We start from the raw sequence: 18,055 nt of genomic DNA, 5'->3' as shown, positions 1-18,055 counted from the left end.
CCAAAGAATGAATGATAATGAAGCAAAATGTAACATGTGAAAAGTTAATAACATGCAAAGGAGGCTGCACTAGCAATTTGACAAAACATTTGCTACAGCACAGAGTGCCTCAGGGCTTATACCAGATTTATAGTGAAAGGCCTATATAATATATATATATATATATATATTTGTCAACCGTTGAGTCACCATGGTTTAGGTAAGCGTTTAGGCACAATTACCTTTGTAATGCTGAATTGCAATGTATTATTTACAAGTTCACTGAATAACTGAATTACTATTAAATTAATATACAACTAATTAATAAATATAACTAATAAATATAATTTATAACTTGGTTTTATTCAGAGACAGAGAGATAAAATGTAATAAGAAAATTTCAGAGGTGTTCATATGAAAAAAATGTGTTGCAAGAATGGCTTAATTAATACTGTAATATTAGTACAGTACAGGACTTTTTTGACATTGCCAACCTGTAAATGAATTTTAGAGCAAGTATAAACACAAAATGGATTGTTTGAGTTGCGTATTGTGCCTTTTTCCTTTACCACTATTTGTTTAATAATTTTAATGGAACCGGAATCGGAACCGGAATCGTTAGGCGGAACCGGAACCGGAACCGGAACCGGAAAATTTCTCACGATTCCCAACCCTACTAAATAATGCCAACATTTTCCTATTTACATGTTGTGATGTGTATAGTTACATAGACCCTTTTCACAGACTGTGATGACACGTTTTAACAGTCATCAATATCGTAAATCCTGCAATGTTTTTTGTATTTTCATTTTGTTTTAAATATATGTACATTTATAACACTAATACTTTGTATTTTATTACTTTTGCATCAAATTATAATAAAAAAAGTTACCGCTGCTGTGAGGGTGTTTAGTAATGGCGTCAATGGGAGTGATGGTAAAAAATTACATATTTCTCTCTTTTCACTGCCGTTATCAATCTCACTCTATTTTTTCCCTCTTTTTGAAAGTTGTGAAATCACCACTGTGGCGTTTTTCTTTTGCTATGTGAGAAAATGGGCACACAAAAAAAAGTATTTAATGTATTCTCTCATTCACAGCTATAATATTTAACCCAACTATGATGACTTCCGCTCTGAGAAACCCGGAAATGTGAAAAGGGTCTATTGTGTACCAAGACCGACGGAAAATGAAATGTTGCAATTTTCTTGACCGATATGTCACAATGATATATTGTGGCGCAGCGGCACAATGATATTACACAGCGCCTGAAAATAGGCTAACTTCCGTCAACATAACCAACGTGACAACCTGCCCGCTGTACTCATGGGACGGCTCAAAGTTCCTTGATTACTACGCAGGAATGAGAGAATAGTTCCTAGCCATATCGGTCTAGAAAATCACAACTTTTCATTTTCCGTCGGTCTTAGTACACGATACTATACACATCACAACATGTAGTATGGAAAATGTTGGCGTTATTTTGTCACTTATTGATCAGTAGGCTAGCTGGAGCCATATACCTCCAGTCTTTGTGCTAAGCTAGGCTAACGGTGGGTGCGTCAGACAAAGTTATGGCACGCACGGAGATGAGAATGCTAATGACACCAGTGATGTCATTGATATTTTTTTAATCCCTCAGTTTTTTGTATTTACCATCTGGTAGTTGTTTACTTGTATTGTATTGTATTGTATTTTTATTTAATGCAAATTAATTAATTACTTTATACATTGTATCAGGTCTTTAACACTAAGGCTACATAAGCTCTTCTTAACCAAAAGCATGTCCTTCTGTATGAATGGCTTTATTTCTCTCAGCTGTGTGTGTGTGTGTGTGTGTGTGTGTGTGTGTGTGTGTGTGTGTGTGTGTGTGTGTGTGTGTGTGTGTGTGTGTGTGTGTGTGTGTGTGTGTGTGTGTGTGTGTGTGTGTGTGTGTGTGTGTGTGTGTGTGTGTGTGTGTGTGTGTGCGTGTGTGCGTGTGTGAGTGTTTGGAGGAGGAGCTCTGGACTCTGGAGATCCACGGCGGATAGATCAGAACACACGGAGCTGCTGATCTTCAGTTGAGTCTGGGATCTGTGTTTGGGATGTTGGATCATCAGTGTGTGTCTCCAGTCATCGAGGTCTTTATTCCGTCTCTCATGAGGGAAGTGGACGAGACGGGAAAGTTGCGCAAAGTAAGTCAGACAGAAACTCGTGGATATTTGTGGTTCCTAAGTTAGGACTGAAATAGCCTATAATGGATAGCGAACGTGAGTTTGACGTTTCGCACGTGATGTTGTAGTTCTGTCATTCATTTTGAAGGCTGAAAATGAATTTATTAGCCATATCCTTCCTTTGCACAAACTACAGTTATGTGTAGCCTATATTGCTGTAAAACTTTAGTGAATTAATGAGAAATACAGTGTATTTCGGTAATATCTTGTTTACTATATTTAGAAACTATGGTTTCTGTGATAAATTACTGCAGTCCCTTGTATTTCAGATTCAAATCATTAGAATATGCACTGTCAACTTTCAGTGTCATCATGCCATTTGTTTGAATATATATATATAGGCTATTGTATTTGAAATGCATGCATAACAAAAGTTAGAAACATTTATTACAACAACAAACACATTTATGTTGTGCCAACGTTGCTGCCATCTGTTAAGTATTGCAACGTTGCTTGTAATGTAGAAATGTAAAATGCAAGAGGGCTGGTGCAACGTTTAGATGACCTTCCGACTACGGGTGGCTTCTTTTTTGTGCGATTTTTTTGTGACAACAAGGGTTTGTTTGCATTGCGTTCACTAGGAAGCAACATGAGAACAAAACGTGCACGTTAGCACTGTAGATAAATGCTTTTAAATGCAATATAAGGTAACAATTTGGTTAAGTGCTAAGGTGTGTCTTCAGCGGATTTGAACGCCTAAGGTAAAATGACGAAATATGCAATTCTAAAGAATAGAGATGCACAACTCTACTGGCATCGCTTACTGGAATAAATGGAACAGGAATATGACAGAACATGTTTGACGCAACACGTTTTGGACAGTCTGAAACATCTCAACTCATTTAAAGAGGACCTATTGTGCTTTTTTATATTTTCAACTTCCTTTAGTGTGTGATGTTGCTGTTGGAGCATGAAAAAGATCTGCAAAGTCCCTCCAGAAGAAGTCTCCATATCAGTGCGCACTGTTTCTGAACACCCTGAAACGCCTCTATTGTAGTCTTGAGTTTTCCTCTGGGAACGAACACGTCACAATATTGCTAATTTACATAATTCCCACCCACGGCATACGCATAATAAAAGGGGCGGGGCCTGGTTGAGTTGCGTTAGTAGTGTCTTGTCTCCATATCGAAGAGACGCTGTTTTTCAACCCCGAATTTATCGAATTGATTAGGCAAAACTGACGACATTAGTTCGTTTTTTCACCTGAGAATGGTTATGGTAAGGAGCGTGAAATTTTCGAAACGGAAACAGTTGACCAACACATTGGTTCAGCCGACCAATCGGAGCACACACCAGAGATGGGCTGTGCTCCACATCACTCCCTAAACCCTCATTCACTATTCCCTACATTACTCTAGTACTTAATATAGTCCACTTGAAGGAGGGAATGAAAACGAGTGAGTGAATACAGACACTGAATGCGCCGGAAAGGCTGTCACTTTTGCGTAATTTGTGCTTGCAGTTGAATAATTATTTGAAACTGGCATGTCCAGTAGTGTGAGGAAAATATTTATTTTGAACTCTGTCATGGAAACTAAAATGTATAAACCTTAATCAAACAATTTCATTCATTGCGGCACTACCGGCACAATGCATTAAGGGTATTCTCCAGCCGTTGAGTGTACATTGGTTGTACACTTGTTATTGCGATGCATTGTGGGATTGAATGAGTGCACTTGATAATGTCCACTATGGTTTTGGACACCACTACAAATGGCTGTCCCCTCAAATAGCGCCCTATTTAAGGGTATCAGGGACAATTTCGGATGCAGCCAGAGTCATATAAGAGATACAAGGGTCCATGGCTTTACCATTGGAGAAAGTGTATCGACCAACTTGGTCACGTGTTCCTTGATAAACAATCGAACTACAGTGTTGATGTCATTGAATTTCGTGAGTTGTGCAACAACAAAGACTATAGATATAGAAAGACTTTTTTCACATCTATTAGTTAAGAAACTGCAACACGCAATATGCCTTCTAAGTAAAATGGCCAGTCGCTGATCGGTAAAGTCATTACGTCACCGCAGCTGCCGTTAGAAGCTCCTGTTCCCATAGAAACCTGAGACTCGTGCTTTCGGTGCATTTACACAGGGCGTCTGCGTTAACACTTCTCATTTACTTTGAATGGGTGAATGCGTTGATTAACCTTATTGTGGGTTCCATTGCGTTGCGCGTCACTGGCGTTGCTCGCGGCCGGAGTTGAAATATTTTCAACTTTTCAAGTACCAACGCAGGCATCAGCCAATCAGATCGCCTATGCAAATACCCTAGCGCAGACGCTAGCCAATTGCGTTCATGCAACACCGGAAAAGTGATGTAATTGGCTGTCTCTCAGCACCAAGCTTCAGACACGCCCTCAGTCAAGCGTCAATGTCAACGCCCCGTGTGAATGCAGTGTTACTATGCGTTCACACCAGACGCGACTTGCGTGAGTTGGACACTTGAACATTTTGAGTTTACTCGCTTCATTCGCACGTGAAATTCACTACACAACAGATGCGAATTCGCGTCATGGGAGGGGCTTCTGCCAGCCGGCTCGTCTCGTTGCGAAATGACTGACATAGGGCTGGGCGATAAAACGATAACGATATGTATCGCGATAGACACGTAATCAATATCAATAAAAAATGCGTTCGATAAAACGTTCAACAATTTTTTTTTCTTCGTCGGAAGAAACCAGAGGTTGCGAAGCAAGTTTGGTTGCATGAACAAAGGCACTATCTCTCTGGTAACCAAGCAACGTAGGGAGTGACACGCTAACAGCCAATCAGGTAACTGTATCGTTTTGGTTGCGCCATATCGTTGTCTTGTGTTGGATTCATTCTTCAGTAAACAGAACCGGCGTGGAGTGATAAGTGGAAAATGAGTGGCGAATGAGGAAATTGTTGATAAAACAGGAAAACAAGTCAGCTCGCCAGTATGGCAGTTTTTGGGATTTTATATGTCTGACCATAGTCAGACCAATGTCTTGTTTATACTTTCGTCTGGCTCCGCAGCAGTAGCCTCCACTGACAGCGCGCACGCCTTGTTCGTTTGGGGAGGTGTTTATACTCGATGCGCTCGCCGTTGTGCTATTCTTGACTTTGGCTGAATCGGAAATCACCCCCTAAACCCTCAATCACTATTCCCTGCTTTAATCTACTAATACAGTTCACTTGAAGGAGTGAATGAAAACAAGTGAGCGAATTCGGACAGCCGTTGTGTGTACATCAGCTGTACACTCGTTATTGCGGTGCAAAGTGGAATAGAATGAGTGCACTCAATAACGTCCACTATGGTTTCGGACACCACTACAAATGGCTGTCCCCTCAAACAGCGCCCTATTTAAGGGTATAGGGGGCGATTTCGGATTCAGCCTTTGAAGCTACATGGAGAGGAAGTGTTCATTGTGATTTTAGACTTTAAATTATTTGAGTGTTTTCCATGGTTGTGTTGACATTTCTGTCTTTATAACTGAGGGGATTATATTCAGAGGAAGGTTACGTTTAAAATAAAAAAATTTAAATGTAAAATATTTTTCTCCTGGTCCTTATTTTAAATAGGTCATAAAAATATCAGTAATTATCGATTTCGACCGATATGAAACACTTATATCGTGAGACAGTTTTCAGCCATATCGCCCAGCCCTAGGCTGACATGGATTGTTTTAAAATACGGCGAATAAGCTCAATTTGCTGGCATTAACTAGCTTGTAGTCTCAATAGGGTGAATTTAGGGTGATTGGGACACTTTTTCAAAGTCATCTCAATGACAAAAAGTGTCCCAATCACCTAGAAATCACCCCTATTAATAGCTTAAATTTGAGTAAAGAGCGTTTTTTTTACAAATTACCAGATTGTCCGACCTCCTCACTCACTTTCTTCCAAGAAAGATCCTTTTTATTCCTGTTTCTATAAAGTACGAAAATGTATCGTACAGCTCCGGGTATCCACATATGATTTTGTCCTCATTGTTATCACTACTAGAGCAAGCTCCTGATTGGTTAACGTGGCGCGAATATCCGCCAAAGTTCGTAGATTCCATAGAATGTCTATTTGTGTCTTTGCATTGACTAATAGGGTTAGTTCACCCAAAAATGAAAATTGTCATTAATTACTGACCCTCATGTCGTTCGACACCCGTAAGACCTCTGTTCATCTTCGGAACACAAAGGAAGATATTTTAGTTGAAATCCAATCGCTCAGAAAGGCCTCCATAGGCACAATGCACGTTACGCTCTCAAGACCCATAAAAGGTACTAAAGACGTCGTTACAAAGTCCATCTCACTACAGTGGTTCTACAATAACTTTATAAAGCGACGAGAATAGTTTTTGTGCGCAAAAAAAACCTAAATAACGACTTATATAGTGATGACCGATTTCAAAATAATGCATCATGAAGCTTCAAAGCGTTATGAATCAGCGAGTCGAATCATGATTCGGATCGCGTGTCAAACCGCCAAACTGCTGAAATTACGTGACTTTGGCGATTCAAACCGCTGAATCGACTCACTGATTCATACCGCTTCGAAGCTTCATGATGCCTTGTTTTGAAATCGGTCATCATGATATAAGTCGTTATCTAGGGTTTTTTTTAGCACAAAAACTATTCTCGTCACTTTATAAAGTTATTGTAGAACCACTGTAGTGAGATGGACTTTGTAACAACGTCTTTAGTACCTTTTATGGGTCTCGAGAGTCAACCGTGCCATTGTGCCAATGGAGGCCTTTCTCAGCCATCAGATTTCAACTAAAATTTCTTCATTTGTGTTCCGAAGATGAACGGAGGTCTTACGGGTGTCCAACGACATGAGGAAAAGTAATTAATGACAATTTTCATTTTTGGGTGAACTAACCCTTTAACATGTAAATTACTCGCGCGAAACACTTCATTCGCGTCTGGTGTGAACGCACCATTAGGACTGCACATGCGCATTGGCTTCTCTAGCCTGAAAAATATGCTTTTTTAATGCTATTTAAAAATGAGAATCAACATTTATGGGAAAGTTCATATCAGATTTTGTTGCTGAATCGAAATACGTTATTTAATTGTGAGTTCGGCAAGCAGTTTTTGAGATTCCAGGATTCCCTCATTCAAATAGAGAGGACTTGGTCTTGTATGCCTGAAATAGCTGACCGGAGGCATTGCAAATATGGCCACAGAGTGAACAGACTTTCCCTGAAAGGGACTTTGACGACAGCCAATCACTGTTTGCGGACAACCAGATGTCAGTGGACGGAGTTAGTGTAAATAGCCTCTGCCAACAAGGCAGACTACTTGCACTTACTGTAAATAGACACTCAGAAAAAGGCGTTTTTTTAACATTCAAGCATGTAAACCTATTATCATCAAGACTTTGGATCTAAATGTTGAATTTTACTTGTATTTTTTGTTCGCTCTCTGGTTTTTAAATAGTAGAACCAGTGTGTCGCGTGAAGTCCAGCTGCAAGCGACCCAGCCAAGAGTAAAGGAAAGAGACTCACTGTGCTTTCAAAACACTTCAAAGATGTTTTGTGTATCCTCTAGTTAAAACGATGCAGTTCAGATGGAGTCAAATCATATTTTACAGTTTTGAACTAGAATGTGTGCCTTTCTCTCACATCCTGTGTTTCTGTATGATCTGACTAGTTTATTATCAGAAGTGGTGGAGCTTTTGTGGTCAGAAATCTGAACGAGAGGCTTTAACGGGGGCAGTTGCTAAAAGTAGAACAGCTAAATCACAGCTGAATCACAAACCACACGGCAACATGCTGATGTCAGTCAAGGCCGTAGTGACAAACACACACTCGCACCTGTCAGATCGAGCAGTCAACATCTCACAACACGGAGAACTGGAGAACTTCAGAAGAATGGAGGTCGAAAGGTCACAGCCGAGAAAGATGGGTATTACTGTACTGGAGATGAATAGAGTGATCTGTGTGTGCGAAAGAAACTCTTCATCCTAGCGGAAATGTCCAGCTCTGAACATCAGCAACAATGAGCACTCTATAAGATCGAGAGAGGGAGAAACTGGGTTTAAATCGAGCGCTCGTGACCCCGAAAACACACTACAGAATCTGGTGCCCAAAACAGACGTGTGTCCTCGGCATGGTTAACCAGGAATGCTCTCCACCCGCCTGCACTAACTCACTTTACCCAGAAAGCTCAGCGAGAACAAAGGCGTGCGTTCTGTAGACGGTGTACTTGAATTTCACGGGTAATTGTGTAGAATTCACTGATTTAAAGGGATAGTTCAACTTGCCATCATTTACTCACCCTCATGTTGTTCCAAACCCTGGATGTGAGTTTCCCCCCCAAACCATTAGTTTTTCTGTTTACATGTGAAATGCCCTGCCTGCTGTTTTCTATCAAATGAAAGTGAAGGGGACTGAGGCTACCATGCACCAATAAAAATTTTTAAACATCAAAAAAGTAGTATATATGGACTCCAAGTCCTACAAATCATACAGAAATTTCTTGGTATTGTATGATGCGTTTACTTTTGTGATGTGTCCTTGTGTGCTGTGAATAATGCAAAAAATCCCAACATATTATTATTGTTATATTAATTAATAATGTTACTATGTTATTTTAATATATATTATATTTATAAAATTATATATTTTAATAATGGTTTTCAACAGCAAATTCAGTCTCATTGTATGGAAAGGAGGGTAAATATTTTAATATATAATATATTTATCTATTTAAACATTTATTTATACATTTATATTATAATTAGTGCTGGGGGAAAATGTACTGTGATTAATCGCATCCAAAATAAAAGATTTGTGTTTACATTATATATGTGTGTGTTCTGGCTATAATTATTATGTATATATATAAATACACACACATGCATGTGTATATTTATAAGAATATATATACATATATAAATATTTGCATGTATATATGTATATATAATAATTGATCTTACATATAAATAATAGTTTTATAAAAAATATAACATATTTTTCTTAAATATACACATGCATGTGTGTGTGTGTGTAATATATATATATATATATATATATATATATATATATATATATATATATATATATATATATATATATATATATATATATATATATAATAACTGTAAAAACACATACTAATTATACACAGCACACACACATATATTATCTAAACACAAATCTTTTCTAATTATAATACATTTATTTTTGAGTAAATGTATATTTATGTAAATTAATATTGTGTTCGACAGCTTATTTACTTGTATGGAAAAGAGCATATATATATATATATATATATATATATATATATATATATATATATATATATATATATATAATAAAATATATATAATGTGTAGATTTATCAGCTTTCACTTTAATTTTATGGAAAAGATTATTATCTTTTAATATTTAATATATTTATTTACATTTATGTATATATGTTTATAAATTATTTTTCATTTATTTATACATTTATATTTATTTATAAATAAATGTATATTTATATAAATATATAATAAATTAATATAATGTATTTATGTTTGACAGCCTATTGACTTTCATTGTAAGGAAAAGAACATTCATATATACAAATATAATTATTTTATTTATTTATATATTTATACATATATTTATGGTGTTTGACAGTTTATTCATTTTAAGGAAAAGAGCTGTGTGAATGTTCTGTCTAACATCTGCCTTTGTGTTTGATGGAAGAAAGAACGTCATGCAGGTTTAGAACGACATGAGGCTGAATAAATGATGACAAATATTTCGGTTTATATTTTTGGGTGACCTGTGCCTTTAAATGCATGAATAGCTCTTAATTTTAGTCTTAGCAGATAATAACATTGCATAGATAGTTCCTATCACCGTGTTGAGCATGCTTGAGCACCGACTTGTCAAAACATGCTCGAGAAACAATCATTTTTATCTCTCTCTCTCTCTCTCTCTCTCTCTCTCTCTCTCTCTCTCTCTCTCTCTCTCTCTCTCTCTCTCTCTCTCTCTCTCTCTCTCTCTCTCTCTCTCTCTCTCTCTCTCTCTCTCTCTCTCTCTCTGTCTCTGAGAAAAATATTTGAGGTGTTGAGAAGTGAAAGATTGAGCTCACAGTGGGAAATGTTTGGTGGAACTGAATGTTCTGTGTTCTTTTGTTATGGGTGGAAAATGGGAAACGGCTAATTCTCAGATCTGCTCTCACACAGCAAGGTAATTCTGGCAATCGAGTAGAGTAGGCCTATAGTGAAGTATACATTGAATTATGCCTGTGAGTATTCAAAACGATTCCCATTATGCAACAATTAACATATCAGTTGTCGTCACATGACCTCATGTGCAAAAACAAAAGAAAAAGTCTTAATTTTTAACATCTGTCTTTTCACCTGCATACTGTACAGTTTATACAGTATAATACTTAATATGTTAAGCAGTTTCCCATTCACAATAAACATTGTTTTTTAATATGAATATCTCAGATGGAGCTCAGTGGCTGACAGAACCAGTAAAACCCTATTGTTCTGTCAGGATCTCTAGAGACGAAGGGTTTAGACATGTCACATTGACATTTCTTTGTGTTGTGGACAATAAAGCCCCGTGAGTCTTTATACAGAGCCACTCAATGCTGCAGGGTGTGATCCTGAAGAACTGCCACACCTGTGCTGATTTAACCTGTGTACACTTACATGACCTATATTAAGACTAAACATTTGTACAGTCATTTTTGATGAGGTAATGCACTGTGAATAGTCTTTGGTATTTCTGAATGACATGCTTGAATTTGATTAATAATGACTTATATCTGCTGTTGTAACCTGCCGTGACCACATCAGAGCTCTAGAGGGCGCAATGATACAAAACTGAGGAGAATGAGCACTGGCGCCTCCTGCCGGTGAATAATCTGCACAATGTAGTTTAGTTTAGTAAAACAGTGGTTTTTGACATGGACTTTCTTGTATTTCAGCTCTTCAGGGTGGAGATTCTCTTCAATGGAAGGAAACACTTCGTTTTACGGCGATACAGTGAATTTCAGACGCTTCACAGGAAGCTGAAGAAGATTCTGCGCGCTCCCGATTTCCCTAGTAAGAGAAACCAGCACCTGCGAACTAAACCGCTGGAGCAAAGACGACAGGAGCTGGAAGACTACATCCAGGTATATGCTATTTTAGTATTTTAGGACTTTTTTTTAAATATTATTTTTGCTCATTTTTAAACAGTCTATGTACAGCATACAGTGCTATAGTATGAGTGGTAGTATGATATCCCTAATATATCGCCATTGCTTTGTTTTGAGTGTGTATTAGAATATAATTATTGTTATTGTATGCTTTCTATTATTATACACTAATATTCAAGATTTTTTTGTGTGAAAGGTTTATTTTTCAGCAAGGAAGCATTATAAATTGATCAAAATACATTAATAATCATTTACTATTTCATATAAATACTGTTCTTTTGAGCAATTTCTAATCATCAAAAATGTATCACAGTTTCCACAAACATAATGTGTTCAACACTGATAACAAATGGTTTTTGAGCACCAAATCAGCATATTTGTATTTTAAATTGCATTAATATTTCACAATATTACTGTTTTTACTGTATTTTTTTTTTATCAAATAGCCTTTCAATAAGTCCTTATTCACCCAAATCTTTGAACTGTGGTGTATATACATATTATTTTAATATATAAAATATATTGGAATATATTAACATAATGTCATACTGAGGTTGTAATTTTGTTTTTCATTGTCTACCAATTGCAGGTGATTCTGTATCAGATTGATGTTGTCCCTCAAGAGCTCCTGGACTTCCTGCAGGTCAAACATTTTCATTCAGCGAGCAAGAACTGCAGCTCTGAGTATGTGTTTATACCAGATCACCGTGAAATGTCTCTAAATATTCATCAAAGTGCCCCTATTATGCCTTTTCACATGTTACTTTCATATTGCCTTCAAAGTGTCATAAATCAAAAAGTGATTGTCTCCTAAAAGAAAGCACCGTTTCTGAAACGATCCATCAGTAATTCCAGTCTTACTTCCTGCGTGCCTATAGCCTGGCTCCGCCCTCCTACGAACTTCCGCTCAATTTTCATTTTCCTTCAGTACTCCGTCTGGGACTGCGGTATATTCTCTGGTTTTCTCCGGTCAAATTTTAACCGGTCCAATCAGCGAACAGAGGGAGTGTCTGAGAACGATGGCGTTTATGTCGTGCGCTAGTTTGAGATGACATACGTCACGACCAAACGTTAGCGATTGGTTATGGCAGATCCGCCTTCAAGGAAGTTAAAGCTTGTCAATGGAGAGTGGCCAGAGTATATGAAATGTAGGACCAGGCTAGCATACCTACGTATCCTTGTAACACATTTGCATAATGCCAGTCTATGGTCTTCATTGGCTGCCTGTAACGTCTACTGTGCCCCGCCCTCAAACACTGTAGTTGTAGCTGAGACTGGAAGAGTTTGGTTCATGTTGTCGAGAAGTCTCTGTTTTCTTTGCTGCCAAAGCAAATCCACTTGGGCTGCCCTCTTATAGTCGACCAAATGTTAGCCGACATGAAGAGGCTTGGCCGACTACATTTTAATTAGTAGCTGCAGAAAAAAATCTCCATAAGAATTGGCAAAGCCTTTACTTAGTAACGCGTTACTATAATCGGACTACTTTTTCTAGTAACAAGTAATCTTAACGCGTTACTATTTCCAAACCAGTAATCAGATTAAAGTAATTTATCACTCTGCGTTATTTTTTTTTTGTCATTTTCCTTAGGAAAAATGTATATTTTTGCTTTCTTCTTGCGTCTCGGGGAGAGTATTTATGTTAAGTGAAGTCAAGAAAGACTGTCTTTATTACATTTTTTATTAAAAGATGTTTTTTTTCCTCAGAAAATGTCAGGAGATACATTGTTGACATTACTGTTAAAATGCACTTCCAATAAAGTGAGTGTTGGTAAAAACGGTTGTCATTTTTATGTTGAGGCAGCAGGGGTGTTGTCAGCAGCTGCTGAATGTAACTAATAAAGTAACTTGTAATCTAATTTAGTTACTTTTAAAATCAAGTTATCTGTAAAGTAACTAAGTTACTTTTTAAAGGAGTAATCAGCAATCAGTAATCAGATCAAATCTGTGGCAACACTGCTCTATGTAGACTTGCAAGCTTGAAAGACCAAACTCGTCAGGCCAATCACAGCGTGTATAGAGTCGGTGGGCGGGCTTTACATAATGACGGCAGAGTTGTGGCGGTGAAATCCCTACTTCCCTGCTAACAAATAACGGCACTGAAGTCATTCTTAAAAAAGGAAGATTTGTTCAGAGTTTTGCCAACCGGATACGGCAAAAGTTTATTCTATCAACTAGCTCCGCTTAATCTATAACTAGCGCTATCCAATTGCGTGCAGAGGGAATTTGAAAGACAAGCGTTTATCCCGCCCCTCGGATTGAGCCCTGCCAATGGTGAGTTCCCAGACCCAACATCTTGATGTGGGTCTGGCTTGTCAGGCTAAGCTTTATGTGCACACTTGAGCGCTTAATTTATATTTTAAATTATGGTTTAGTATTTCTCCCCTAATCGACTAATGACTCAACAGTTGACTAGAAAAATCTTTAGTCGGGGCAGCCCTAAACTCCACTTCAAAAGGATGAGGACTCATGCTCGGATTGATATGGTAAAACTGACGCCATTATTCCCGTTCGTATCACTGTGTATCAAGTCAAGTGCTTAGGTACAGCGGAAATTCAGAAATGGTAATGGCCGTTTGGTTTCCAAAATGCACTGTAAGCAGTAGACCAATCCCAACAGACTGGGCTTTCTGACCAATCAGAGCAGAGTAGACTTTCAGAAAAGCGGGGTATCTCACGGACACTGTGAGAAAAGAGCTGATGCAATGTATATTATGCGAAAATTAAAGTGTTTTTTGTTTTTCTCTTGAATGCATGTAAACCTATTGTAGAAGATCTCCAAAACCACTATTAACAGTTTAATAATTAAGAACAATATCAAGTAAATTAATAATAATTTTAACTTGTTACTAATGTCCTAATTGTAATTTTTCAGTGAAAACCAGTCAGATGACTGTCAAGAGCAAGGATACAGGTATGTTCATCCTCATCTCATTTAACCTGCTTATTTATTCCGCTTACATTTGGATTCAAATGTAGACTCATTTATTCTGAACAGAGTTCATGATGTATTTGATTTTTTTATAGATTTCAGTCATTCAATCAGCGAGTAGTGGGTTTCTCAACTGACCCTTACCAGCTTGAACGCAAATCAGGTAAACCTGGCAGATTGTCATGATCAATCTTTTTACTCACAAAAAACATCTTGAGAAACATTTATATTGTGGTCATTTCCCCCTCAGATCTCCCTGATATCGTGACGGCCGGAGTCCTGCAGGGTTTGTACCCCAGAGACGTCAAAGTGAGTTTCAAGAAGAGCTGTGGTAAACCTGACGGCCTCGCCTGTGCACCGGAGCAGCCCGTGCATCCCAGAATCCCCACTATTACCATAAACCGAACCGACATCAGCTCACCACCAGAGTCACAGGCTGAATCCAAAATCACCCCCTAAACCCTCATTCACTATTCCCTACGTTAATCCACTTGAAGGAGTGAAAGTGAGTGAATTCGGACAGCTGTTGTGTGTACATAGGCTGTACACTTATTGCGGTGCAATGTGGGATTGAATGAGTGCACTCATTAATGTCCACTATGGTTTCGGACACCACTACAAATGGCCGGCCCTTCAAATAAAGCCCTATTTGAGGGTATAGGGGGTGATTTTGGATTCAGCCACAGAGAATATAAAAGTGCAATCTCTGCAGTGTTGCCTAGCAACTCCATCTGCTTTAAATGTGCCTTTGCATGTTTACATCAAATGAATGACATTATGCAAATCTTACAAAACAGTCAACCTTAAAAACAAAGAAAATGTATTTAAAAGCCTATTTTTAGGAGCCCCAGCAATCATTATACATTTGTGTATTGCATATTACAGTTGTACTGATTTTTTATTATTTGTTACCATATTAAAATCTGTTTGTGCTTAATTGTCATATACAAGTCTTAAATGGTCTTATGAGATTACATATTTTATACACTTATGAAATATATTAGTAAAATATTGTTTCATCATGAAATTTACATTTCAAACTTGGGTTTAGGTCACTGTGGCAAGCCATTCGTCTGTATTTTGAAACCCTTTTTATGAAGAGTATGTTTGTTAAATAAAGAGCGAGTAAGACAACAGCATTAAGAAAACCCGGATCCTTTATTGAAGATTTGATTATAAAAGCAGGTTGAAGTGGGTCAGAAATCTGACCGATTGGAATGCCTGTTAGAACTGGACCCAGGATGTGCCGCTCTGCAGATCAGGATTGGTGTGAGGCGGTCCCGCGAGGGGGGCGGAGCTCCAACAAGCACACACACGCATTCTCTTTCCACTAGAATTCTAGTGGGACCAAATTCAACCCCCGTAAACCCAGAGTCCTGTTGTTCCCTCAAACTTAAATTACTCTTTAGCTACTGCAAAAGGCTTTTCCACTTCGAGCTTGCCACTGTCGTGGATCATGACGTCCTTGAGGGGTTTATCTCGCCCATCTGTCTTCGTAGCCTCAATCTTTTTCACTACATCCTTTAAGACGGAGGGGGAAAAAATGTTATGTGTAAAAATCCATGAGTTAAGTTTAATAAACATGGGAGAACTGCTAACATCTCCACAGATGGACAAAGTGGAGATACTCACCATGCCCTCCAGGATTTTGCCAAACACAACGTGTTTGCCGTCCAGCCATGGCGTTTGGACGGTGGTGATGAAGAACTGGGAGCCGTTGGTGTCTTTGCCGGCATTGGCCATACTGAGCCAACCAGGACCGTAATGCTTCAGCTTGAAGTTCTCATCAGGAAAACGGTCTCCATAGATGCTCTTACCTACATTAAAATGACAGACAAATGCGTTAGAAATCTCTTTATTTCTCATGTTTGGCATCTGAGCGACCTCAAAGCCCTTTTAATATCTAAAGAAGTAGTATTGGGTTGATGACTGAGTTCTAATCTAGATAGCTTTATTTCAATCAGTTTTTTTTATTTAGTATTGATACCTCCGGTTCCATCTCCCCTAGTGAAATCTCCTCCCTGGATCATGAAGTCTTTAATCACCCGATGAAACTTGCTGCCCTTGAAACCGAATCCTTTCTGGAAATCAGAACCACATCATTTAGTCACATTTCAGCTGTGATTCATGAATACTGACCCCCAGTGGAAACACACACTCACCTCTCCAGTGGCCAGCAGGAGGAAATTTTCCGTCGTTTTAGGGACAGTCTTTCCAAAAAGTCCAATGACTATCCGCCCTGCATCCTCATCTCCAATCTTAATGTCAAAGTACACCTGGGAAAACAACCAAATCCAGAATCAGTTGTGCAGATGCATTATAGTATAGGAATTCCACTCCACCACGAGGCCATACACCCCACATTGATCATTAGACTGCAGTTTAAGTGATAAATACTGATGCAACGTTAGATTATGAAGCATTTGTATACTGTCACCAGCCCTTGTTAGGTTACATTTTGCACAAAACCAATGAACTTCGGTGGATGCATTTGAAAAAGCACACGGATGCTTTGCAAGCAAAAATAATTAGCCTCCGCGAATCTGCCGCGCTGAATTTAAGTGTGAACGCAACATTAGACATTCGTACTCGAATTCGGATTATATCGTTTGTATGGGATAGGCCAGATACGGCGTTGCAGTGAATGTAGCGCGGCGTCTCCGTACCTTAGCCGTGACTTTAGGTCCCTTTTTCTTCTCATCCGCCTCTGATCCGCTCGGGAAAAGCAGGAAAACCACCGAGCCAACGATCAATGTGACTGCCACCAAAAACTTCATCCTCCTCTCGCAGATCCGCACCATGAACGACCCGAAAAACTGTGTGTGTGGCGATGATGACTGTGTTTTAGGGTTTCTGGGGCATCCGGGGAGGAGATTTCAGCTGCGCCCAGACATCAGGATCAAACCCGGGCGGGATTTGAGCACTAGAGCTGATCTAGGAACAGCTGTGGAAACATACTCGCTATAGGAACACACGGCTCCTCAAACTGATCTGAGAACGGCCGTTGGAAGCGCACTCTGCTCTGTGTGACGTGTCCCAACGCATCGGATTCTGATTGGACGGGCTAATGTCTGTCTTGGGTTGATCAGCCAATCAGAGTTTGAAACGCGTAAAGAATGGACGGAGCCACAGCCGCTCGTGAAGAGGCATCAGCGTTAAAGGTACAGGACGCTGGATAAAAGGTGATGTTCAGCGAATTTAATTAAGGATATAAAATGCTTGCGAAGTAAATATAAGTGCCTCAGTGCAAAACATATACACACAGCACACAACTTTAATCATTAAAGACAATAAAGCTAGCAAGAAACGTTAGCAAGGCTAGCAGGAAAAGTCCAGAAAATATGATTTCTGCCTTAAAGGGATAGCTCACCCAAAAATGAGAATTAGCCCATGATTTACTCTCCCTCAAGTCATCCTATATGTGTATATGACATTCTTCTTTCAGACGAATACAATCAGAGTTATATTAAATATATCCAAGCTTTGAATTGTTGCACCATTAGTCCATAAAAGTGCATCTATCCATCATATAACTGCTCCACACGGCTCCGGGGGGGTTGATAAAGGCCTTCTGAAGCAAAGTGGTGCGTTTGTGTAAGAAAAATATACATATTTAAAACTTTATAAAGTAAAATATCTAGCTTCCACCAGATTGCCTTCCTTATTCAACTTACAGAAAAAGTGTAACGCCTCTCGCAGTTCAAAATGTCTGACGACATTGCACACCAGTTATGTTTTTTTAGTCTATAAAGTTTTAAACATGGATATTTTTTCTTAGGCAAGGCAAGTTTATTTGTATAGCACATTTCATACACAGTGGCACTTC

General features: G+C 38.6%; 2 protein-coding genes across 3 annotated transcripts; one reads left to right on the top strand and one right to left on the bottom strand.

The window, feature by feature from the left end:
• The first annotated feature begins 1,990 nt into the window (after nucleotides 1-1,990).
• snx22 (sorting nexin 22) lies at nucleotides 1,991-15,369 on the top strand. 2 transcript variants are annotated; one of them, XM_079809667.1, is made up of 7 exons: nucleotides 1,991-2,152; nucleotides 11,088-11,276; nucleotides 11,890-11,984; nucleotides 14,173-14,211; nucleotides 14,325-14,392; nucleotides 14,480-14,664; nucleotides 14,910-15,369. In XM_079809667.1, exons 1-7 carry the CDS (start codon nucleotides 2,063-2,065, stop codon nucleotides 14,922-14,924), a joined length of 681 nt encoding a protein of 226 aa, XP_079665793.1. In that variant the 5' UTR covers nucleotides 1,991-2,062; the 3' UTR covers nucleotides 14,925-15,369. The 2 variants fall into 2 exon arrangements, with proteins under 2 accessions (XP_079665793.1, XP_079665792.1); XM_079809666.1 differs by lacking the exon at nucleotides 14,910-15,369 and having other exon boundaries at nucleotides 14,480-14,805.
• Nucleotides 15,369-17,217, bottom strand: ppib (peptidylprolyl isomerase B (cyclophilin B)). The gene is made up of 5 exons (XM_079809668.1): nucleotides 16,896-17,217; nucleotides 16,392-16,505; nucleotides 16,217-16,310; nucleotides 15,862-16,046; nucleotides 15,369-15,750 (listed from the first exon to the last, which is right to left on the bottom strand). Exons 1-5 carry the CDS (start codon nucleotides 17,028-17,030, stop codon nucleotides 15,628-15,630), a joined length of 651 nt encoding a protein of 216 aa, XP_079665794.1. The 5' UTR covers nucleotides 17,031-17,217; the 3' UTR covers nucleotides 15,369-15,627.
• Nucleotides 17,218-18,055: the final 838 nt, after the last annotated feature.

This window comes from Gobio gobio (genome assembly GCF_949357685.1).
Source record: "Gobio gobio genome assembly, chromosome: 25".
Taxonomy (NCBI): domain Eukaryota; kingdom Metazoa; phylum Chordata; class Actinopteri; order Cypriniformes; family Gobionidae; genus Gobio; species Gobio gobio.
This window is presented reverse-complemented; position numbering and strand designations above follow the sequence as displayed.